We start from the raw sequence: 24993 nt of genomic DNA on the forward strand, positions 1-24993 counted from the left end.
TATATAGAACTCGATAACGATCAATCATCATTATTTATTCCTTGGGTGAATTTTCTCCGAATCTTTCTTTATTGATTGGGTGGTCATCATTCTAAATACTAAACGTGCTAATTTTCTTTCAACTCATGTTCCCTAATTAAGAAGTAAAAACTTAGACCAAGATCAAATTAGTAGATTAATTTATCCTCGTAAACATGACAAAGGTTTGATTATTAATTTTGCTGGTAGCTCTAAATCTAGCTAGCCGTCTCCCAAGCTTAATTGCAATCAAAGAAGTCAGAGTTGGAATGCCCCAGTTATTTAAATAACAAAAGATGTTGGTATGTTGCACCAGGTTATATAGATAATGTCCCATTATAACTCGATCATCCGAATTTTTTGAGAAAGGAAAAGGCATGAGCTTACTTCAGTCTGCTTGACGGTAACATGATCAATCATCATTCTTAAATCTCCAAATCTTTATTCCTTAGTCGAATTTTCTCCGAATCTTTCTTCCTGATTGGTGGTTATTTTTCTAAATACCACACGTGCCTTCAATTTATTTCAACTCATGTTCTCTAAGTAAAAGTTAAGACTAAGGCCAAATTAGTAGTTTAATTTATCTGCATACACGTGGTTCATTTAGCTGGTAGCTAGAAATCTATTTAGATACCTCTCACAAGTCAGAGTTGGAATGCCCAGTTATTTAAATAACAAAGGATGTTGATACGTTGCGCCAGTGAATATATATAGAAGCCCTCATACTTTTTTAATACATACATTCTCTTAAATTATGTTGTAAAAGGGATGGCAATGGAGCAGATATGGATTGAATCTACATTGCTGCAGATCCAAATCCGTAATAAAAATTAAGATCCGTATCTACTCCAGATCCGTTATGGATCTATATTTTTCGCTCCATATCTAGATCCGAAATAAAAAAATAAAGATCTATATCTGCTTCAAATCCAAAAAAAAAAATTAAAATCCAAATCTGCTATAGATCCATAATGAATTCTAAATCTCAATAATAAGAGATCAATTTTTTTTAGAAATAAAATTTAAGACTAAAATGCATTGGTAACAATTAAATTATATAATGTGTACAAAAAATCTAATAAGTATTGTAGCGTCTACTTTTACACCAAAATAAATAAATAAGAAAGATAATAAAATATCGATCAAAAGTAATTGAAGGAATAAGATCATTATAATATTCTAATATCTCATTTACTATCTTGATATTCACTGCACACCATCATCATTCCTATATCATTAAATAATAACATATAAGTTAAAAATGATTTATTATATTCAGTGCTTTATTATTTTTATTATGATCATATTTAACTAAATATATGATTAACATAATTATTTTATAGTTGATAGCCACCATTGATTAGTGATTATACAAAATAAATAAGATTATGAGAAAATGATAGAAAAATAAACTCAAGTCTATGGATTTTCCTAACAATTAAAGAACTGATCCAAGCATTCAAATGAAGTGAAGAAGTGAGAGTAGACTAAAGAGGAAAAAAGAGACTAAATTGTAGAGTGAAAAACTTAAAAAAATTAGGGCAGACTATCCTAATTTTATTTTACACTTGATAATTTTTTGTCTTATTATCAATTAAGTACCTTTAAGTTTTAAGATTCTTAAATACATGCTAATGAATAAATTTTATCATCATTTATAATTACATAATTGTTAAGAATTTTTTAAAATAAAATTACATAAAATGGTAAGTGGATATGGATTTGGATATAGATATTAAGATAAATCTGAATTTGCTCCAGATTCGTCTTACATCCACACATTGATATCCAAATCCGATCCAAATCCATTTTAATCCAGCCCAAATCCGATCCAATTGGATTTGGATCACATGGATCTTGGGTCAGATCTGATCCATTGCCATCCTCAATAAACCCCATGGTTTAAAGCGTGTCCGCATGAAAAAAATGAGGGCGCTCGCACTAGAAAAAAAATATATAATTATCCTTAGATGTGGATGCCCGCATTTTTTAAATGCGGATTTGTCGTATGCACCAAAATCAGTATTTTAGAAGATGCGAGCGTCCCCACTAGAAAATAATTTGTTATGTGCGGATGCTAGATATTTTAAAATGCAAATTTGTTGTACACTACATATATTGCATGTATGCAGCGATTCTGTATTTTAAAAGATATAGACGCTACATTAGAGAAGGAATTATTGTGTGTGTGTGTGTGTGTGTGTGTAGAGAGAGAGAGATTTTTAAGTGTGGGTGTCCTCATTTTTTTAAATGCGGACATGTTATTAAACCATATGATTTACTAGTATGTCTACACTAATTTTTATTAAGACTACAAGAAAATAAGGATAAGACAACAACACTTTTACAACGTGCATCAATTAGACGTTGTTAGACACAAAAACCACTACATTCAACAAAGGCAAGTTGTTAAAAATCTACATTTTATTACATTTTGCAACGTGCAAGATTGCACGTTGTTGAAACATATATAACCACAACTTTCAACAAAGGCAAGTTGTTAAATATCTACATTTTATTACATTTTGCAACGTGCAAGATTGCACGTTGTTAAAAAATATATAACAACAATTATCTACTTGTTGTCAATTTTTAGAATGTTTTCGCAACATGCGTGCATAGACCGTTGTTAAATGAAGTAATTTTTGACAACGTACAAACATGCATGTTGCTGAAAAGGGTTTAACAACGTTCTTTAACTGTCGTTAATTGTAGAAAATTTTTTGCAGTTCAATAAAAAAAATAGTTAATTATTATTATCCTACAATTTCTTATTATTTCCCATGTTATGAAGGCACTACGACACCGTTTTCTCTTAAGATGAAAATGAGGAAACCGCCTACAAAATTTTCATCTTCCCGCTCTCATCCAAAATTTTCCCTCTCATCTCTTAAATCCCTGACTATAATGATCTCTCATTCACCCTGTCTCGTTTCATCTCCCAAATCCCTTAAGCCGAAAGATTGTATCTTAAAGCATTTCAAAGTTATGGCTTGAATCTCGAAGAACCATTCGAAGTGGAGTTTGATTAATTTTTAACTCCTCTGTCAAAGACAAGCAAACCCAAGTATTAGAGAATCGACAAATTCATGGCTATATCACATTCTATGGTAGGCTTTTAATTATATTTTATTTTGGTGAACAATTTTTCTTTCTTAATTTCTTTAAATCTTTTCTGGGTTTACTTATGTTTGGTGAAATTGGATGTGGGTTTTTACTTTTTTTCTTCTTCTGAGGAATTGTCACCAGCTTTAGTTTTGCTAAGTAGGTGGTGGTAATCGAACTACCGATTTTCGAGAACACAATTATATTCTTATTATTAGTCTAGGAACTGTTCTCAGCAATATGGAAATTTTCCATAGCAAATTGTAATATTCACAATCTGATTATTAGATAATTAATTAATTGTTAATGTTGGTTATAATATATGCTAATTTAACTAATTATTAAGATGAGCTGAAGAGGGGAGATATTCCTAAATCAATTCAATGTTACATGCATGGAACCGGAATTTCATTTGATTGCTGAGAATTGGATGAAGATGAACAGTGTTTGATTTGGAAAACCACATTTTTTTTTTTAAAAAACATGAATAATTCATAAACAGTGGCAAAGAGAGTACATAAATGGCTATATTATTTTTTTTGAAAAACATGAATAACCAGAGGCAGGTGCAAAGGTTCAAATGATGTGAACACTCAAGAAGCTATATTATTTATACATTGATTACAAAAAAAGTCAAGTATATACACTAGCAAAATTACAATATGTATAAATAGTCAATGTCAAAGAAGAAAGTAGATCCAATGATTATTATAAAACAATGGAGTACATGATCATCACGATTGCTTTCCTAATAGTAGCACAGCTTTGAGTGGCAGGACACTTGTGTGTTTGTTTCAAGAAACCTAGAACACGTTGGCATCTTTTCAGGTCTCATATATTAGGTGGATAGTCATACAGGGTAAAGCCTTGGAGTGTAAGAGAGAGGGGTTCATATATATATGAGAGCTTGTAACTTATACCATGATATTGTATTTTGATCTCTGGAAGTCAATAGAGATTGTTTTGTTTTGTCCTTCATGAGGAAGGAAGCCGCCTTGGCCGAACCTCATAATCTTGTGTCATTTGTTTCCATTTCACTATTCTTGGTCTTGATTCGTGTTTTTGAGTGTTGTATCTTGTAGATTGAGTCAATAAACATTCTAAATCTTCAATTATATGTTTAAGCTAGGCCCTGCGGTGATTGGATCAGCTAATGAGTGATCCAACCATAACAAACTACACGATAATTTACATGACTTTTGGAATTGCTTATCACTTTATTTCACCATTCAATAAATAAATATCACCTCATTTGAGATTGTATAATGGATCCGCTTATAATACAACCATTGAATGCCATATAGCTGTTTTTATTTTTTATTTTAAAATTGTTTACCCGTTGGATTTCTTTTATAAGCAATCCAACGGCTTCTATATTTTACGCGTGAAACCGGCTGGGGAACTGGCAAATATTAGGAGCAATTATCACACGGCTACACCAATGTTATCTAAATATCAAAATTATCAATTTAAATTAAGGAAATGTCAAATACCCCCTAATCGACATGAAAAATTTGCATTTTCTTACGGCCAAAAAATTACTTTATATATGTAATGTTTGTATTAATGAGAATAATATTTATATTGGTGTAGATCAATTTTTTTTTCTTATTTTCCATCCAACTATTGAATAGTTTTCAAATAATTATAATTATTTAGAGTACCAAATATCTTATTTAATCATCAAATATTGTTTTTTTCAATATTAGTTGTACTGGTGACTAATATAAATGGTATAAATTTGTACGGTACACAAGGCATATATAATGTGCCATATATTTGATATTTGGATTATACTCACAAAGATTCTCTTACACAAATTACTTCATACAAATTTATCATAAATTAATTAAATTATTCCATACTTTGTTTATTTTTTTTGCTACATTATTAAATTATTGCATGTAACATATTTGATCTTGTGTTATTACTAGTACTATAGTTAATGGTAGTTAAGGGAAAATGAGAATTACTTCCTGCTACTTCCTTATATTTTAAGGTATGTCTAAATCCCTTAAAGTTATAACAAAGTTAGCTTTATATATCATTTTACTATTCTACTCTAATCTTAATGTTAGCCATAGAATTTAAAAAAAATTAAAATACAAATCAAATAAAATAATTTATATACCTTTAATGATAATTTTTTGTTTTATAATGAATTGTAAATTATAGAGAAAAATTACAGGTAAGGAAATGTCGTAAATATTCCTAATAGTTGTAAATTATCCATTTAAATTGGAATCACATTTGGGTATATGACCACTGTGTGTGTGAGTGTGTGTGTGTGTGTGTGTGTGTCAAGTAATTTTTCTCCATAATTTATAATTTATTATTAAATTTATTTAATCATTAGGGCTATATAAGTCATTTCACTTTATTTATATTCTAAAAATATTTAAATTTTATGGCTAACATCAAGACTATGTGTAGAATAGTACAATGATACATAAAGCTAGCACCGTTATAACTGTAGGGGAATTTGGACCTATTTTAAAACAAGAGAGGGATTTTAGTTTCTCTAAACAACAAGAGATAATCTTCATTTTTTTCATATTGTTAACAACTATTATTGTAGTCATTATTACTAGGATTAAACTAAATTCAACTTATGATATTTTTTACAATATTATATATTTTTATGAGATGTGTGTATAGTGTATACAATATTATTTTTTATGATAATAAAAGTTTTAATAATGTTTACATATGCAGTCTAAGTGAATGTGTTTTTCTAAAGTGTGTATAATCTGATTTTATTTTTTGACCTCAATTGAAAACCATTCGTTCAAGTCAACAAGGGACAATTTTATAAAAATTAAATTTTTAATAATATAAAGCGTAATTTGTTAGTTTTTATTAAAATAGTTGTTGTTGACATTGTATTGTACCCTTAACTAAATTAACAATGTAACTAGACAACTATAATTTTAGTGCAACACCTAAAATTAAATAATTTAGGGAAAGAGATATCTACACCCTTAAGATTTGGGAAAATGATCATGTAAACTCCCATGTTTTCATGATAATTAATGTTTTAACATGTTTTCTTTTTTTTTTTCTTGATTGCATTGATTTTCTAATGTGTTTTTTTCACAAAATATTGTTTCCTTTGAATTGCATTTAAGTACATAAATCATTAATTAAAGACAAATTAAATGATGACTCACCCGAATTGGATTTAAAATAAATGCTAATTTGTAAATCTTAAAATTTCAATATAAAAATTAATTTTCACTGTTACTGGGAAAATCATATAATAAATAAATAATTTATATTATCATAAACATTTGAAAAATAAAAATTTGAGCTGTACAAATTGCATATGCAATTGTTAAAAATGAAATTTTGGTTGATGTGATGAGAAATCAAAGAATTTATTTTGGAAAGAAAATGAGTACAATTAATTTAAATTAATAAAATAGGCATATCTATAATGATCAAAAGATCAAGTATAAATAAGTTGAGTTTAAGAAATTTCATGAAGTCAAGAAGATCAAAAAGAGAAAAAAAAAAATGTTCCAACAAAATTAGATTAGGTAAGTTCCTAATTTTTGTACCTTACAATGTTGATTGTAGTTTGTAGAAAATTGAATAGGGGTTACAATAATGAATTTTTAATACATTACAGTAAGTTGATATTTACTGAAATAAGAGGAACTTAAAACACAAAAGTAGTAAATTAATTAACTGAATATTTGAACCCATATGTGAGAAACTTTAACTAAAATATAGGACTAATCTAACTAATATAAAAGTAAATTTGGTATCTAACCTATTTTATAAAAGTAAATTTGGTATCTAACCTAATTTATTAAAATCTCACATAAATAATAAGAATATTCAACACAAAACTAGTGAAATTATTAGTTGAAAGTAGAGATGGCCAATGGGTCGGACGGCACGAGGCACAGCACGGCACGACACGAGCACGTTTCAGTAGGGCACGCGGCACGCCACGTCATGCATGTGGGCCGTGCCGGGCCTTAAAAGCACGACATGATTAGAGATAGGCCAAAGCACGGCACGCGAATAGGCACGTAATAAGCACGCTTCATTGATGAGCTAAGCACGCGGCCCGTGAGCCATTAATAGCATGTGGGCCAAAATATATTAAAGTAAATTTTTTTAATAAAAATAAATATAAAATATCATGAATTTACAAATATCTTGCAATTAAATTTTTTAATATATTTTTTAGCATAGGCTTTTAAAAATTAATTTAAGTTCTAGTTTAAATAAATATTCTATTTTTTTATGTTTACAATTTATTAAATGGATAAATAAATATCACAATTTTTTAAATGATAAATAAAAAATTTTACGACATTAATATTTCATTTATAAAATTATAACTTAGTTAATAGTTAATGGAGATATGTTTCATTTGTGAATGAAATATTTTTCATATTTATGCACAAAAAAATTTCAATATTTACAAAATATTTTTATGATAAATTAAAAATTACATTTTCATTAAATAGAGTTCAAGTGCAATTATAATATTAGTAGTTCAAATAAAAATAAGTGTAATTGTTATTCTAGGATTGTAATTTTATTTTTCATTAATCATTACTATGATCTATGAAATTATTATTATTATTATTATTATTATTATTATTATTATTATTATTATTATTATTATTATTATTATTATTATTTGAAGAAAACCGTGAATTGGTTCCTCTTTTTCTTACTTTCCAGAACAGAATGTACAGGGAATATATACAGCAAAATAGGAGAGAAAATAGGAGACTACATCTATCCTTTCCTAAATAATAGGAAACAAAATCTGGAAAGAATCCTAATGAATCTTTCCATTATAATTTAACTTATTCCTAAAATAGCCTAGATCACAAATAAATCCTAACTTTGAATCTTTATTTTCAACACTCCCCCTCAAGCTGGTGTGTGTATATCATACAAACCCAGCTTGTTACTTAAGTCTTCAAAGTTAGGTCTTGGCAGTGCTTTAGTAAGGATGTCTGCAATTTGTTGTCTAGTTGGAATGTACTTTAGTTCCACACTTCCACTAGTGACCTTCTCTGAGATGAAGTGCCTATCAATTTCGACATGTTTGGTTCGATCATGATGCACTGGATTTTTAGCGATGCTGATTGCTGCTTGATTGTCACACCTCATTAGAATGGATGAAGGGCTGCACACACCGAGTTCCTTGAGTACACGCTTTATCCAAATTCCTTCACAGATTCCATTTGCCAAAGCTCTGAACTCTGCTTCTGCACTACTCCTAGCTACAACTGATTGTTTCTTACTCCTCCAGGTTACTAGATTTCCCCAGACATAGGAACAGTAAGCAGATGTTGATCTTCTATTTGTGACGTCTCCAGCCCAGTCTGCATCGGAGTAGATCTCAATATTCCTATATTCTGATTTCTTGAAAAACAATCCTTTTCCAGGTGTCATCTTCAGATACTTTAGAATTCTAAAGACTGCATCCATGTGTTGCTCTGTAGGATTGTGCATGAATTGGCTCACAGCACTAACAGCAAAGCCTATGTCCGGACGGGTATGTGAGAGATAGATTAAACGACCAACCAGCCTTTGATATCTCCCCCTATTGACTGGAACATTATTCTCAACTGAGCCTAGTTTCTTTTAGGGATCCATAGGAGTATCTACTGGTTTGCACCCAATCATACCAGTCTCCTTTAGTAGGTCCAGGGTGTATTTCCTCTGGGAGACAACAATTCCCTTTCTAGATCTTGCCACCTCCATCCCAAGAAAATATTTGAGATTCCCTAGATCTTTAACTTCGAATTCCTGAGCTAGCTGTTTCTTCAACTTCTGCAGTTCTTCCTCATCATTTCCTGAGAGAATGATGTCATCAACATATACGATTAGGAGAGAGATCTTCTTTGCTTGTGATGTTCGGAGGAATAGAGTGTGATCTGCCTGACACTAAGTGTAACCAAGTCTCACAACTGCCTTCGTAAATCTATCAAACCATGCTCGAGGGGATTGCTTAAGCCCATACAAAGATTTCTTGAGCTTGCACACTTTATTTCCAGTAAGATTCAGATCAAGACCCTGGGGAACTTCCATAAACACTTCTTCTTCAAGATCGCCATTGAGAAACGCATTTTCTATATCTAGTTGGTATAAGTACCAATCTAGATTTACTGCTAAGGAGAGTAAGATTCTAATGGTGTTGAGCTTCGCAACCGGAGCAAAGGTTTCAAGATAATCAATCCCATATGACTGTGTGAACCCTTTAGCTACAAGACGAGCTTTGAGCCTCTCAACACTTCCATCTGCCTTGTATTTAACAGTAAAAATCCACTTACATCCAACTGGTCGTTTCCCTGCAGGAAGATCTGTTATAACCCATGTATCATTTTTCTCAAGAGCATTTATTTCTTCATGAACAGCTCTCTTCCACTCAGGATGACCGAGAGCCTCTTGTATATTGTTGGGAACATGTAGATTATCTAAAGAAGAAACAAAGGCTCGGTATGATGAGGACAAACTATCATATGAGACATATTTGGCAATTGGATGAGTGGTGCAACTTCGAACCCCCTTTCTTTCTGCAATTGATTTATTAGAATCATCAACACTTGGAACCATGAACTCAACCGAGGCAAGACTATCCATACCTGTGTTGTTTTCACAAGAGCTTGGATTTGGTTTAGTTTCTTGGACATGTGGCTGAGTTCCGTGCTCTATCTGCTCTCCAGTTCTTCTCCTCCTATAGACATTGAGATTATCAATAGCAAGCTGTGGAAGAGGTGAGATTAGAGGCTGTAGTTGATGAGCTGATGGATGATGGGGTGACTCGGCTGATTGTGGTTGGGAGGACTCAGATGACTCAAAAGGCTGTGAAGATGTTGTGAGGATTGCTGATTGTGGCTGTTGGATAGATTGATCATGTGTGGTGGTTGAGTTATGAGGGTTTTCATGAGGGGTTTCCAGCCAAGATTGCCAAGAAGATTCCCAAGGCTGATGTTCGCTCATACTCTCTCCCTGAACAGCAGTTTTGGAATAGAAAGGCAGGTTTTCAACAAATGTTACATCTCTGGAAATGTATATTTTTCTGGTGTGAGGAGAATAGCATTTGTATCCTTTTTTATGTGGAGAATAGCCTAAAAATATACACTTGAGAGATCGGGGATCAAGTTTGGTCCTGTGTTGAGAGTGAACATGGACATATGCTGTGCAACCGAATATTTTTTGTGGTAAATCTGCTGAAATAGTCCTAGCGTGTGGAAAGAAATTGAGAAGAACTTTTCTTGGGCAATGAAACCCTAAGACTCTAGAAGGCATTCGGTTGATTAAGTAGGCTGCAGTGAGAACAGCTTCACCCCAGAAAAAATTAGGAACATGAGACGAGAACAAAAGACAGCGAGCCACTTCAAGAAGGTGTCTGTTTTTGCGTTCAGCGACCCCATTTTGTTGCGGGGTGTCAACACAAGAACTGATGTGAAGAATGCCTTGATGGAGAAGATATGAGCTGAGGGAGTCTTTGAAATATTCCTTGGCATTGTCGGTTTTAAGGACTTGGATTTTGGTATTGAATTGGGTTTGAATCATGGCATTAAAGTTTTGGAAGATATGACTAACTTCGGATTTATTTTTCATGAGAAACACCTAAGTGAGACGAGTATGATCATCCACAAATGACAAAAACCAGCGAGCCCCAGAAACATTTTTAATTCTTGAGGGACCCCACACATCACTGTGAATTAAAGAAAATGGACGAAAAGGTTTATACTTAACACTTGAATAAACATTTCGAGTATGTTTTGCAAATTGACAAATTTCACAATGAAAGGATAAAGGGTTTTTATTAATGAATAGATTGGGAAAAATTTTTGCGAGATACATGAAACTAGGATGACCTAATCGATAGTGTAACAGAACAATTTCACTATCGTTATTGACATTTGGACTAACAATAGAATGAGGGTAACTAGTTGACAGACTATTGGACTTGGCACAGTTTGCTCTCGAATCTTGTATGAAGGAGGATTGATCGCTTTTGAGTAGATAGAGTCCAGAACATAACTCAGCACTGCCAATCGTCTTCCCCGAATCCAAGTCCTGAAAAACACACATATTTGGATAGAATTTAGTTACACAATTCTGATCGCGAGTGAATTTACTGATTGAAAGTAAATTGCAAGCCAAATTAGGCACATAAAGTATAGAATTAAGGTGTAACTCCTTAGTGAGTCTGATGGAACCTGTCCCTGCTATTTTTGTGTGAGAGCCATCTGCTATCCGGACTGAAGTGTTGTTGATGCTAGCTTTATAATCCTGCAACATTGTGCATCTCCAGTCATGTGATCAGAAGCACCAGTGTCAATTATCCAAGGTTTGCTTGCTCCATTAGTGGCTGCAAATGCTGAATGAGTCTCTTTCTGAGCCACTAGACTTGTCCCTGCATTGGAGTTCAAAGTGGCTTGATCGAAAAGCTTTTGAAGAATCTTCATTTGCTCCTTGCTGAATGGATTTGGCTCGGGTAGGGCCTGATTGTCCGTGGTGGATGCTGCATGAGCACGAGATTCACGGTCACCTTTGGAACGAGGTTTCCAATCAGCAGGTTTGCCATAAATTTTCCAGCAACTCTCCTTATAGTGGCTTGCCTTACGACAGTGATCGCACCATGGTCTTTCTTTCTTTGTACGATATTCACTAACCCCTACAGAGTTGGATGCACGGGCAGCAAGTGCAGAGGCGTCCAGTGTTGGTTCTGATGACCCCATCATCACCTTTTTCCTACTTTCTTCACGCCTAACTTCAGAAAAGGCTTCACGAGGGCGTGGTAGAGGCTTTGTCCCGAGTACACGGCTCCTAACCTGATCAAGATCTTTATTGAGTCCGAGGAGAAATTTAAACGTTCTCTTCTATTCCACAATCTTCTTGTACAAGGTTGTATCGTCGGTGCACTTCCAAGGGTATGTTTCAAATAGATCAAGGTGTTGCCAATGCCTAGTCAGAGTATTAAAGTACTGAGTGACAGATTGTTCTCCTTGGCGGAAGTCATGGAGAATGGTTTCAATTTGGAATAACTCTGATGTGTTCTCAGAGCTAGAATAGGTTTCCTTTGCAGCATCCCATATGTCCTTTGCAGTCCTAAACAGAAGAAAATTCTCACCAATATCATTGTTCATGGAATTGATAAGCCATGACATGATCATGTTGTTCTCTGACTTCCACCTTTTGAAACTAGGATCTGACACCTCTGGCATGGCCGCCTCACCCGTGAGATAATCATCCTTACCCTTGCTACAGATGAACATCATGACAGATTGTGACCACTGGAGATAATTGTGGCCGTTCAATTTATGACTAGTAATTAAGATCGGTGAAGAATCAATTCCACCATGAGTTGCAGTCTCCACATTTCCTTTAGACTGTGATATTGTAACGGATGTTGATGAAGAAGCCATCCCGTATTTTGTCACAGAGAATACAACTGATGGGAGAGGAAGGAATGTGGATACTGTTGAAAAGAGGTGGTAGAGGAGAAAAAGGAAATGGCGGCTGATAGGAGAACTAGGGTTTAGAGCCAGGCTCTGATACCATGAAGAAAACCGTGAATTGGTTCCTCTTTTTCTTACTTTCCAGAACAGAATGTACAGGGAATATATACAGCAAAATAGGAGAGAAAATAGGAGACTACATCTATCCTTTCCTAAATAATAGGAAACAAAATCTGGAAAGAATCCTAATGAATCTTTCCATTATAATTTAACTTATTCCTAAAATAGCCTAGATTACAAATAAATCCTAACTTTGAATCTTTATTTTCAACATTATTATTATTATTATTATTAGTCTAGTGAGCTTAAAAAAGCACGTCAGGTATGTGGACTTGAAAAAACACGCCATGCATGTAGGCTTTTTTAGGCACGTTGGACATATGGGTTTAAAGGAAAAAAAAATGGTGGACTTATTTTGGGCAGTGGGCACAGCCCACAAGCCCATGTGGGCCGATTTTGTGCCGGCACGGCCTATTGGGCATCATTAGTTGAAAGTCATATACCAATAAAGGAGAAAGTTTAACTAAAAGTAGGGGCTCGTCCAATGAGAAATGAAATTTACTTGTAATTTAACCCAAAATATTAATACTTAACGAATTTAATAGAAATATTAAACTCAAAACTCGTGGAATGAAAAGTTGAAACATATAAACCTATAATTGAGAAAGATTAACCAAAATTAGGGACTAATCCAACCAAAAATAAAAATTTATAAGTAAATTTAGTATTTAACCCATACTATTGAAATCTTAACTAGATAATAGGAACGCTTAACACAAAACTAGTGGAATTATTAGTTGAAATATATGAACCCTTATGGGAGAAAGTTCAACGAAAACCAAGAAAATTATTCAACGAGAAATGAAATATACTTGGAATTTAACCTAAAATATTAGTGTTTAACGATTTCAGCAAGAACACTAAACACAAAACTAGCGGACTGAAAAGTTGAAACATATAAACCTATAATTGTGAAAGATTAGCCAAAATCAGGAACCAATCCAACCAAAAATAAAATTTTACAAAGAAAATTTGGTTTCTAACCCAAATTATTGGAATCTTACCTAAATAATAAGAACATTCAACACAAAATCACTAGAATTATTAGTTGAAATATATGAACCCATAATAGAGAAAGTTTAACCAAAACCAAGAACTAATCTAATAAGAAATCAAATTTACTTGGAATTTAACCAAAAATATTGATTTTTAACGATTTTAGTAAGAAGAATAAATGTAAAACTAATGGACTGAAAAGTTGAAATATATTAACGTATGAAATTTTAACTAAAATTTGATACAAATCCAACCAAAAATTAAATGCTACAAAGTAATTTGGTACTTGACCCAAATAATTGAAATCTTACATAGATAGCGGGAACAATCAACACAAAATTAGTAAAATTGTTAGTTGAAAATCATGTACCAATAAGGAAAAAAGTTTAATCAAAATTAGGAACTCGTCCTATGAGAACTGAAATAACTAAAATTTATTTGTAATTTAACCCAAAATTTCAGTATTTAACAAATTTAGTAGGAAAATTAAACACAAAACTAGTGGACTAAAAAATTGAAATAAATGAACCAATAAATGAGGAAGACTAACCAAAATTAGGGACATGCAAAATAAACTTGAAACATCCACCTATTAAATTGATATTTAACCAAAAGAATTAGAATATAATTATTTTATAATTTTTAACATTTAATTATGTTTAAAAAATTTCTCATTTAATTAATTTTTATCATATGATTTAAAATTTTCACGATTTTTTTCATTTAATAATTTTTTTAAGCATTAAAAACAAAATTTAAAAATTATTTAATGAACAATCGGTAAAATACCGGTTGTTCAAGTTTTTGGTAGCGATTGTATAAGATACAGCCCTGCACTATAAGATGACTCTTGTATAAATTGGGATATTTATTGGGATTTGAGAAGTGCAGCATATATAATCATAAGTATAGTGATATTTACAACAGACATCTACTAGAACTAATTTAGATTAGTTCTATTATGACAAGTTTAGATTTTTGATCTTACAAATATTAGAGGGCCTGCCTTACCCACAAACTAGCAGTAGAGATGGCTACCTCTACCCAATTTTTTATCAAGAGAGGAAAGTGAAGGGTCAACAAACATACTCGAATCCATGCCCCCGAATAGGGCTGAAATTTGTCATTACAATTTTACAAAGTGATGCTACTGGCACCACTCTATAACTCTTGTAAAACTCCATTTTTTAATCTTTTTTTTTTACTTTTTTACCCTTAATTAAAAATAAATTCTTACTGTTTACACACACAATCTTTCTCCCACTACAAAAACTTTTCACATTAAATATTTCTTTCTTTAGCTATGAAACTTGTATATGAAAAATAATAATAATAGCAAAAGGCTTGCTAATCCTTCATCTTGCATATTTCTTCTCATAATCATATCTATTTTCAAAATCGTTATTCCTTTAGCATTGCCATAGGAATAAGGAAATCAAGAGTTTGGGGTCATGATGATTCAGAGAGAAGGATTTCAATGACTTTCTTTGAATTCAGTTTTGACTCTTACACAAGCTGGGTTAATTTCCATAATTTTATTGATCAACTGAATATTTTCTTATTTAGGAGAGTGAAGACCGTTAAACTATTTTGAAATTTTAAGAAATTAAATAAAGAAACCATATAGGGGTTTATTTTTTAAAGAAAACAAGCAACAAAGATGATGATTATAGAGAAACTCAGATACATTAAAGATTCTAATGAGAATTTTTAACCCTATTTATATTAAAATATAAATTTGTCACCCGAGAGAGCCGACGATGCAAGAAGAAAGAGGCACTCAGCTACTGAGAAAACGAGATAGAATGATAAAGATAAAAGAGAAAAAAAAAATTATGAAGAAATTAAGTGCATTTTTTAAAAAAAATACCTTATAAGGGGGTTAACGAGGATTACAGAGGGGTGCCAATAACACCACTCGTTTGCCGAAACCCCAATGAGAAGACCCCAGGATTTCTATAAATTTAGCCCAAAACAAGCCCAGGCCCACTAAACGAGAAACCCTAAACTTATGAAGGGTAAAAAAAAAAAAAAAAGGAAAAGGGAAAAAGCAAAAACCCTAAAGATCGCAAAAATCAGCGGCAAGGTCCTTATAAATTCCCTCCAAAGCCCTCTTGTTTACGCCTCTTTCGTTAACTCTCGCTAAAACCCTAGCTTTCTCTATCTTACTCTCTTCACTCTAACACACGTATCCCGTCAGTCATCTTCGATGGAGTTTTGGGGTAAGCTTCACTCACTCGCCTTCTCTTCTTTTTTGTTTCTTTATCTTTTGTTTTGTTGTCTCTGTTTCTATTTTCGTGATTTTTGTCTTCTTGTTTATATTAAGTGTGTGTTTTGTATATGTGTGTTGTTATGTTTGGATCCTTAAAATATCTCAAAAAGATTTTTCTTTTTTCTTTTCTTTTTTTTTTGTTACAAGTTTTACTAGACACAGTAACGACGCATAACCTCTTCTCATTTGTTAGTTTGATTATTAGTTGCTCATAAGGGGTTTATGTTTCATTATTTTCATTAAATACGAACACTAAGCCTGTGCTATGTAATAAGTTCTGGTTAAAGTTATTGAACTTATGGTTTCGATATTGGTGGATTTCTTTGTCTGTTTATTGTCTTTGTTTTCTTTAATGTTTTTGTTTTGCTGCATTTTGCTTTTGACTAGATTCAAATTTTGTCTTAGGTTCTCGATAGAGATTGTCTTCAAAGTTGTTCTTGTAGCATTGTGCTGCTATTTATTCAAGTTTGCCAATCCACTTAGCAATAGCATTATTTAGTCATTTAGCGTAAGCTTCTGTGATGATAATGCATACACTGACAATGGGTTGTCTTTTCTTTTTGTTGTTCTAGGTGTTGAAGTTAAGGCTGGGCAGCCTCTTAAAGTGAAACCTAACTTTGACAATATCATCCATCTTTCACAGGTTTTAAAACTTTTTGTAGTTTTGTTATTGTTGAGTTGAAAATATGCTTTGATGCAATTGAGAGTTGTTTGTTTATTTTGCGAGATGTATTGAACCCTGCTTCTTGTGCAGGCATCACTTGGTGAGTCAAAGAAAGAGAAAGGACATGATTCTGTGCCCCTCTTTGTGAAGTTTGGTGACAAGAAGCTTGTTCTTGGAACACTTATCCCTGAAAATATCCCTCAATTATCTTTTGATCTAGTTTTTGAGAAAGAGTTTGAGCTTTCTCACAACTGGAAGAACGGGAGTATCTACTTTTGTGGTTACCAGACCCCTTTGCCTATGGATAGTTCAGGTGAGTCTTGTGACTACTAGAATGTTTGTTTTTTTCCTTGATTGCTCAAGTTTTACTGAAAATGTTTATATTCACAGATGAATTTGATATGGGGGACTCTGATGAAGAAGAGCAAGAGGAGCTTCCTTCCATTACTGCTGCAGCAGAGAACGGTAAATGCTGTTTCTATGCTTTCTTGCACAGAATGATTTTTAGATATATATGATCTTTATGTTATCGATTGCATATGTGAATGTTTTGTTGCTTGTTTTTGGCCAACTATTTTTTTTAGGAAAAGCTGGGCAAAAGGCTGAGAAAGCAAAGGCTGCTACTCCCATGGCTATCCCGGCTGCTAAGCCTGCTAAGCTGATTAAGGATGTGAAACCCAAAGAAGATGGTGACGATGAATCAGATGATGAAGATGACTCAGATGATGAGATGGTTGATGGAGATGATTCTGATGAGGTAGCTATCACTTTCTTGGTGTGAAATGTCTTTTTAGCAGTATTCCTTGTTATCAGAAAATTTAATGGCATTTTTTTACGTCGAGTAGATTTCTGGTGAGGATGATTCTGATGATGACGACGAGGATGATTCAGAAGATGATGAAGACTCAGATGAAGATGAGAAGACACCTAAGAAGGTAGATGCATGCACTATGGTTTAACATTTATGGCTCTTTGATCTTCAGATTTTGGAAATATAAGCTTGCTTCTGTCCTGACATTAATTTGTTGTATTCTTTTTTAAAGCCTGAAGTAGGGAAGAAGAGACCCACTGAATCCGCAACAAAAACTCCTGTTCCTGCAAAGAAGGCAAAAACTCCCATGTCTGGTAATTTTCTAGATGCATGATTACATGTGGATTATTATACTCGATGTTTCTTTTTGCAAATGGTTATTACTGTTTGTTTATCGCTTGAAATGGATTGGATGGGTTGTGGTGACATTGGCATCTTCTGTTGTTTGTTATATATGTCAAAGATATCATGCTTTTCCTGTGATGGTCGTGTACTTCATAATTATTTGCAGTTTTTAATTATGTTGGATTATGATGGAGTTTGAAATGATGTTCTTTGATTCCTTTGGCAAACTCATAATTTCCCCTCATGTAGGACATAATTTGCTGTGGCCATATTTGAGTTGCTATTTTTCTTGCTTTCGAGAAGCATTCACTGAGATTCTTTATTACTGTGTTAACAAACTTTATTTTTCTTGTATAGATGGTAAGAAGGGAGTTCATGTTGCTACACCTCATCCGTCAAAGGGTGTAAAAACACCTAATGCAAAGACACAGACTCCGAAATCTGGGGGACAAGTCACATGTTCATCCTGCAGCAAGTATGTTCCTTGACAGTGCTTTGAATTGAAACTTATAAAACTGTTATATCTGCTTGACTGACTTGCTGTATGCATGTATATGAACAGGACATTTAACTCCGATAATGCTCTACAGTCTCATACAAAGGCTAAGCATTCTGCAAAATAGAGGGGTTCATGTTATAACATGCTCTGCTGCCGGTCGCTGTGGCATGTTTATTTTTGCGAGCACATATGGAGAGCTATGTGTTAATGTTTATGTTAGGCTTTTGACAGAAAGTGAATGAGCTAGTACTGCAGCGCTTTCTACTATTGTTATGGATGTCTTGTTTTTAGTGAATTTATATTTAAACTTGCTTTCTCTTGATTTCTAATGTCAAATGTGTGATGATGCTATATACCTTATCTTTGTTTTTCTGTGCTCTATTTTTTATGTTACATTTTCATTCGAAAGATGTGCGGTAACCACAAGGTCTTGGTACATGTTTGGGTTTGGATTGCCTGATCCCAAATTATGTTTGGGTTGTCAAATAAGCTTTATCTAGCTTAGCTGATTTGGGCTATTAATGTGGATTTAACATCGAGTATTCAGTGAATTAGTGATTTTTAACATAATTGAGGAAATTTTAAGTGACTTTCGCACTACACAATTGGCAATACACTTTTCACTTTCTGATGAACATGCAGATAGGGATGGCAATGGGGAGGGGAGAGGAGGGGACCAATCTCTCCGTACTCATTCTCGATATTGTACGTATGTCTCCGTTCCCTCCCTGTCTCTGTTAGAATTATTTGAGAGAATTTTCATTCTCTCCCCGAATGATAATAAGGGATTCCCAAGGGTTTCTGATCTCCGAATAACTAATACATTTTTTATTTTTAATTTTGAGTTAATTATATTAAAATAAAAAATTCAAATAAAAGTAAAGTTTGAAATATATCTTATATTAATATTCATTACAAAAGTCATATACATTAAATTAGTAAGTAACGCAGCATTAAATTAGTAAGTAACGCAGCATGTAAGGGATATAAATTTCTTTTACAAATTATCGTGAATAAATTAATAATTTAATATAAAATTGTTACAAATAAAATTAAATTTAGATTCAAAATTAAATTTTTCAATGGTGGTGTGGACACTTTATAAATGTGAATTATTTCTTTTACAGCACAATAGTTAAGTTGAAACAAATCAAGATCAAATATTAGATTAGATTAGATTAAATTAAATATTAAAATTGTGATTCGCTGTGGCAATTATAACATATAAAAATAAATAAAAAATAGATTTAAGTTTAAAACATTTAATGAATATTAAAATCAAAACAAATTTTTTGGGCTAATGGAATTTATCCGATTTTTTTAATGTTCTAAATAAAAATTTAAAACTTTAATTAGTTAATTAGGCCTAAAAGTTTAATAATATAAATATTTTAATATTTGTTATTTTTACCAATATTTATAATTTTATAATTTAAATTTTATTATTTATTTACTAATAATTTTAAAAAATAAAAATAAAATTAAAAATTAAAATGGGTAGGAGATGAGGATTCCACCTCATTCTTGTCCCCTCCCCAAATAAAAAATTGGATAAAAACATTTCTCCGTCACTTTCCCGAATAAAAAATTAAGTATAAAATTATCTCCATACCCTCCCTAAATGAGAAAAATTTCTGAAAATACTTGTCCCCATGAAGATTTTTACCATCCCTACATGCAGAACAAATCGCAGGTTGTGAGTCAATATTTAAGTATTTGATAAACGACGATAAGTGAGGTTGTGGGTCCTATGCAGGTGCAAAAGTTTTGCATTTGCCTCTTCAGATTTGGATCAAATTTAGAATTCATAGACTGTAAAAAATTCAACTTATATGAGAATCACTTCTCAATATGTTTGGAATTCACATAGGCTCTAAAAAATCAACTTATATGATAATGTACTTCTCAATTATGTTTAAATTATCAAGCGTAAGCATGATCAAGGCTCAAATTGGAGTGAAAAAATTGACCGATCACAGGAATGCTCATAATAAAATAGCGATGAAGGAAGATGATAATAGGATAGATTTTCAACAATTTAAGAGCATTTCTCACCAATGTTTTCCACAATCTAAGGACATTTATCAATTACAAGGGAAAGAGAAGAACAAACATATCCAAAGTTATTGCTGCCGTAAGTTATAGCTTGAGAGATACAACCAAAACCCTAGCAACACCAAGGAAACTCGACACTGATGTTCAGGTTGCAAAAGTAACTCAGGAAGTCAGAAGATGCCCTCCCATAACATGTGCAAGAAACCATCTTCGAACATCTGATACTGCACCAGCAAACCTGTAAACAAATTTCATCATAAGCTGCAATTAAAGAAAGAAAAACAGCTGGTTCCTTAGACGCAGGGTACCTGAACCTGCAAAACTCACAATGTGTAAGAACAGTGCTAATTTTCATTTATGATTTAGAGAGAGGGGAGAGAGGGGGAAAAAAAGAGAGGTAAGTGTGAAGAAAACAAAACCCAACTCAGAAGCATGAAATTTTCAGCATTTGCTACTCTGGATGTGCGGCAGTCACAGAGTCCCTGACTGCAAAATTCATACAAAAACACATGCAAACAAACACATACTCTAAAAGCACAACAGATTTCCACACAAATTGCAATAGCAACAAATATCATAACTAGAAACCCACTCGAGAAAAAAATAGACAGGCCAATGTTCTGCATTTTATGAAATGTCCAATTGCTACTAATTCCCTTTCTATTAAAGGTGAAGAAATCAATACCTATGAACTCTGGTATGACTATTTCGAAAAAGTGAAAACAAAAATAATAACAGTAATAAAGTTGATCAATTAACAGAAAATTCAAATAGCTACTGAAATAATCTCAATCTGTTCATTTAAAGTTTTCACAAACTTTGGTAAGGATAATCTAAGAAAGAAAATAAAACTGGCAGCTAGCATAGAAAACTTGAGATGATGGAAATCTAGAGTCTGTTCTATGTTCTATTCCATCGATGTATAACAGTGGAAATCAATGCATTTTGCAAAGCCAACGTGCAGTCAAGCACACAATTCAAGCAGTTTTGAACCAGTTAGAAAGACCAAAAACACACACACACACCTACACCTAATTCACATGCCATATCACAGAATTTGACCTGCATAGTGGAAAATGGCTGTAAGCTATATTTATTGAATGGGCAATCCCCACCGAAATGTAAATTGATTAAAGAAGAAAGCCAAGTATCCTAACCATACAACATACAGCAGAGAGAAAACGAACCGGATACTAGAGAAAGAATCAGTATTCATTGCCTCCTTGCTCCGGTTGCAGCTTATAACTATGATATCCGCTACCATTTTGCATAAGCCCATCATTGTTGATTCCCTGGTCATTGTTGCCACCATCTGTATTTCCTTTATAAGCTTCTTCTTGCTGTTCCCTTTCCCTGTTCCACTGCTCAATTTTGGCACGTCTCTCCTCACTGCCTTCCCTGACAGGGCTGCGATTCCGTCTTCCACCAGGGCTTCTACTTCTCCCTCTTCGGTGGCTAGGGCTTGTGCTCCTGTGCCTCCTGCTTCGACTTTCATAATACTTGTCCCTGTCATCATACCTTCTACCGTGCCCACTGTGAGAGCGGTCTTCATGGCTGCGATGCCTGTAAGGACTTCTGCTTCTGCTTCTGCTACGGCTATGTCTTCGTCTATATCTACCAAATAGCTGGCGCCTCAAATCCCTAACAACAATGAAAATAAAATGGAGATTGAATTAAAATATATATATATATGTATATATATATTTCAGCTCATATCATTCCAAACCAATTTTCCTGCTAGTATGAAAAAACCAATAAGAAATGTTTTTGCTGTTACCTGCTAATCCTTTTTAGGTGCATAAAATTGCAGTACCCACCACGATTGCATGTATTCTCCTCATATTGTCTACAGGTAGCTTCTCGAAAGTCCGTTACGGGAGAGAAGTCGACAATAATAGGACGCCCTATCATTATTGATGGTCATTCCAAAGTAAGAAAAATATAAAAGAAACGAGGCAAAGTATTCACCACATTAACAAACATTGACCAATTACAACATCATCAGTCAAACTAAAAGCATAACTTATTCTTTAATATCTCACACAACACTGAGAAATTAAAAAAATCAGAAGATGGAAGTCTTACCAGCATAAAATCTCCCACTTAGACTTTTAAGTGCTCTGGCAGCTTGTTCTTCCTCCCTAAACTGCACATAAACATTACCAACCTGCATAAAGATTTGATTAAATGTTACATACAAAATAAGAGGTTACTGAGAAAATAGACCAAAAAGGGAGGAAGAAGAGAAGCTTACCATATGATCAGCTAGGTTGTCACAGATGTTCAGGCTCTCAATTTCACCATATTTGTTCAGTTCCTCAAACAAATCTTCATAAAAATCCTACCATTTCATATGAAAAACACTTACATATCATGATGACAACTAAGAGGACCAAAGCTCATAATTTTTTTTTTTGAAAAAAATAACTGTATTCATAAAATCATTCCAAAAAACTAGCAAGTAAATCACTAAAAGCATTCATCGAGAGAAACCAGCCAACGATATAACGAACCTAACTAATTTTTAAACAAATATTTACCTCCAGATAATTACAAGCGCTAAATTTTAACTCCACGTTAATTATTTCATTTTCAAAATTTAATTACGGCGATAATACCTCAAAGTGTTCTTGGATTTTGCGCGGGTCAAGCGGGTTGCCCTGCGCGTCGACGCCGGGGGTGATCATATCGAGCCGCTGGTACATGTTCTAAAGCAAGAGCGTGGGGCTGACACTGGGCTTCGTGTGGAGACGCGAGCATCGGTCGCCGAGTCTGCACGCGCCGATCTTGAAGTAAAACGGACAGTTTACCCTGTCTTTCTCGGTCCCGAAAATCGACGCCAAGTGCTCCACCATCGCAGGCTTCGAAATATAATCTCTCCAAATTCAAAAATACGACGGCGTTTTTTTACGTGGGGGTTTGGGGGAATGTAGTGAGAAGAAGGGAGCAGTGGCTTTGGCTTCTCCGCGATGAAGAGGAAAGTGCTTTACGATTTGTGATGTTCGTTTAAGAGAAGCTGTTTCGAGGATCTAATAGTTCTAGACGCTTCGTCCCTGCGGATAAAAGAAATTATCATTGAAATCCCTAACCTTTTATATTATATCCTTATTCTGAAAAAATGAGAATATGGGAGAGATGATAATATAAATTAGTAGGGTTTGGAATTTCAGATATTAATTTAGACGAAAGTTTCTTCTCAAAAGAAAAGGTAAAAGTGTATTCAAAAGAATCTGTATAAATTATGAACCCATATCATAAAAATTTAGAACGGTAGGCTTATATTTAAAATGAAAAAAAAAAATCTTATTATATTATTTTCTTAAAAAGTAATTTTTTCTTCAAAAGGTTAATATATTAACTAGAACAAAGGATCAATGCATGGTGGTTTGCCCGAGAGGTTAAGGGGGAAGACTTAAGATCTTCTGCACATTAAGTGCGCGTGGGTTCGAACCCCACAGCCACCAGGGGGGAATTAACTTAATTACACTTCGCCACGTATATTTTTCATATACATCAAACCCGTCCACTTTAGAATTAGACATGGTTATCCCGTCCCCTTTAAAATTATTTATATATAATTTTTTTATTGTGTATAAATAATAATTGATAATTAAGTTTGTTATCTCAATATAATTAGTAATAATAATAATCTTTTTAAGTTTAATAATTTTATTTCTAATTGAATGTGAATAATTTTAGATTTTTAGAACAAATATTAAATTATATTAGATATAAAATTAATCCTTAAAATAAGATTTTAAAAAGTTATTCTTTTTTATATTTTTAAAAATGTACTATAAAATTGAATGATTTTATCAAAAATAATTTTTTAAAAATTAATAAATTTTTAAATTTTCAAAATTACTTTTAATCTCCAAAAGGAATCTCAAGTATCTTAGTCCACCATAATTTTCAAAGGAACAAAACTCAAAAGGAATAAAACAAATGCGTTTGCCGGGAGTCGAACCCGGGTCTATTGCTTGGAAGGCAATTATCCTAACCGTTGGACTACAAACGCTGGGTGTCCTGTTTAATTGTGTTAGAATTTAAGACAGAAAAAGAGAACTATCAAAATTCAACCTAAAATTAAAACTAGACCTTTTCTTATGAGTGGTGAATAAATGTTGGCTTCGAATAATCTACATATCCATTTAATAAAACTTAAAAATTAATTTTTTGTATTGGATACACCCTTTAACCTCCATAATTGTCCTCAACTAGTAAAAGCATATTCCATTTATTATATTTGTTCCCTCACAACGCTCAAAAATAATTTCTATTGTTAACCCACCTTTAAATTCTACAAACTATTGTTCCCAAAAAAAAAAAAAAAAAAATTTACAAACAATCAATATCTGCCTCTTACTGCTTTAAATTTCCCTCGTTTTTCAGTAACTTTCAGTAACGAATGCAGCAATGCCATCGAGGCTTGTCATGCACACAACTTTATTCTGACTAACCCCAATTTAATGTGGAAACGATCCAAGGCCTTTGCCCCCAAATCCTTTACATAAGCAATATACTTCTTGAGTATATTTACTTTATTCCAAAAAATTTCATATGATTTTTATTTATCTTTTGAATGGAGTTTTGTTAAATTTTAATAACTTACAAAAATAATGAATGCTATGTCATTTAAAATGAAAACTTAAATAGAGA

At 32.9% G+C, this 24993-nt stretch overlaps 2 protein-coding genes and 2 non-coding genes across 4 annotated transcripts; 2 read left to right on the plus strand and 2 right to left on the minus strand.

The window, feature by feature from the left end:
• Nucleotides 1-15738: 15738 nt before the first annotated feature.
• Nucleotides 15739-18651, plus strand: LOC18035136 (histone deacetylase HDT2). The gene is made up of 9 exons (XM_006424281.2): nt 15739-15910; nt 16533-16603; nt 16715-16937; nt 17015-17089; nt 17209-17381; nt 17470-17559; nt 17668-17749; nt 18138-18255; nt 18343-18651. Exons 1-9 carry the CDS (start codon nt 15898-15900, stop codon nt 18401-18403), a joined length of 906 nt encoding a protein of 301 aa, XP_006424344.1. The 5' UTR covers nt 15739-15897; the 3' UTR covers nt 18404-18651.
• A 1630-nt stretch (nt 18652-20281) lies between these two features.
• Nucleotides 20282-23551, minus strand: LOC18035198 (splicing factor U2af small subunit A). Its single transcript, XM_006424282.2, has 5 exons — nt 22953-23551; nt 22589-22675; nt 22420-22501; nt 22112-22238; nt 20282-21975 (listed from the first exon to the last, which is right to left on the minus strand). The coding sequence occupies exons 1-5, from the start codon at nt 23037-23039 to the stop codon at nt 21540-21542; spliced, it is 819 nt and encodes a 272-aa protein (XP_006424345.1). The 5' UTR covers nt 23040-23551; the 3' UTR covers nt 20282-21539.
• A 163-nt stretch (nt 23552-23714) lies between these two features.
• TRNAL-UAA lies at nt 23715-23798 on the plus strand. The gene has a single exon. It is a non-coding gene; the product is annotated as a tRNA-Leu (tRNA).
• Nucleotides 23799-24280: 482 nt separating this feature from the next.
• Nucleotides 24281-24352, minus strand: TRNAG-UCC. The gene has a single exon. It is a non-coding gene; the product is annotated as a tRNA-Gly (tRNA).
• Between the last annotated feature and the right edge of the window lie 641 nt (nt 24353-24993).

Source organism: Citrus clementina, unplaced genomic scaffold (genome assembly GCF_000493195.1).
Source record: "Citrus clementina cultivar Clemenules unplaced genomic scaffold, Citrus_clementina_v1.0 scaffold_8, whole genome shotgun sequence".
In the NCBI taxonomy this organism is placed as follows: domain Eukaryota; kingdom Viridiplantae; phylum Streptophyta; class Magnoliopsida; order Sapindales; family Rutaceae; genus Citrus; species Citrus x clementina.

What these genes read in the sequence shown, in the direction of transcription:
- LOC18035136 (XM_006424281.2), top strand. An exon ending in TACTGCTGCAGCAGAGAACG is followed by an intron (nt 17,090 to 17,208) that starts GTAAATGCTGTT and finishes TATTTTTTTTAG; the next exon opens with GAAAAGCTGGGCAAAAGGCT. An exon ending in ATGAGAAGACACCTAAGAAG is followed by an intron (nt 17,560 to 17,667) that starts GTAGATGCATGC and finishes TCTTTTTTAAAG; the next exon opens with CCTGAAGTAGGGAAGAAGAG.
- LOC18035198 (XM_006424282.2), bottom strand. Translation starts at nt 23,039, where the DNA reads ATGTACCAGCGGCTCGATATGATCACCCCCGGCGTCGACGCGCAGGGC. An exon ending in AAATCCAAGAACACTTTGAG is followed by an intron (nt 22,676 to 22,952) that starts GTATTATCGCCG and finishes ATGAAATGGTAG; the next exon opens with GATTTTTATGAAGATTTGTT. An exon ending in ACAACCTAGCTGATCATATG is followed by an intron (nt 22,502 to 22,588) that starts GTAAGCTTCTCT and finishes ATCTTTATGCAG; the next exon opens with GTTGGTAATGTTTATGTGCA.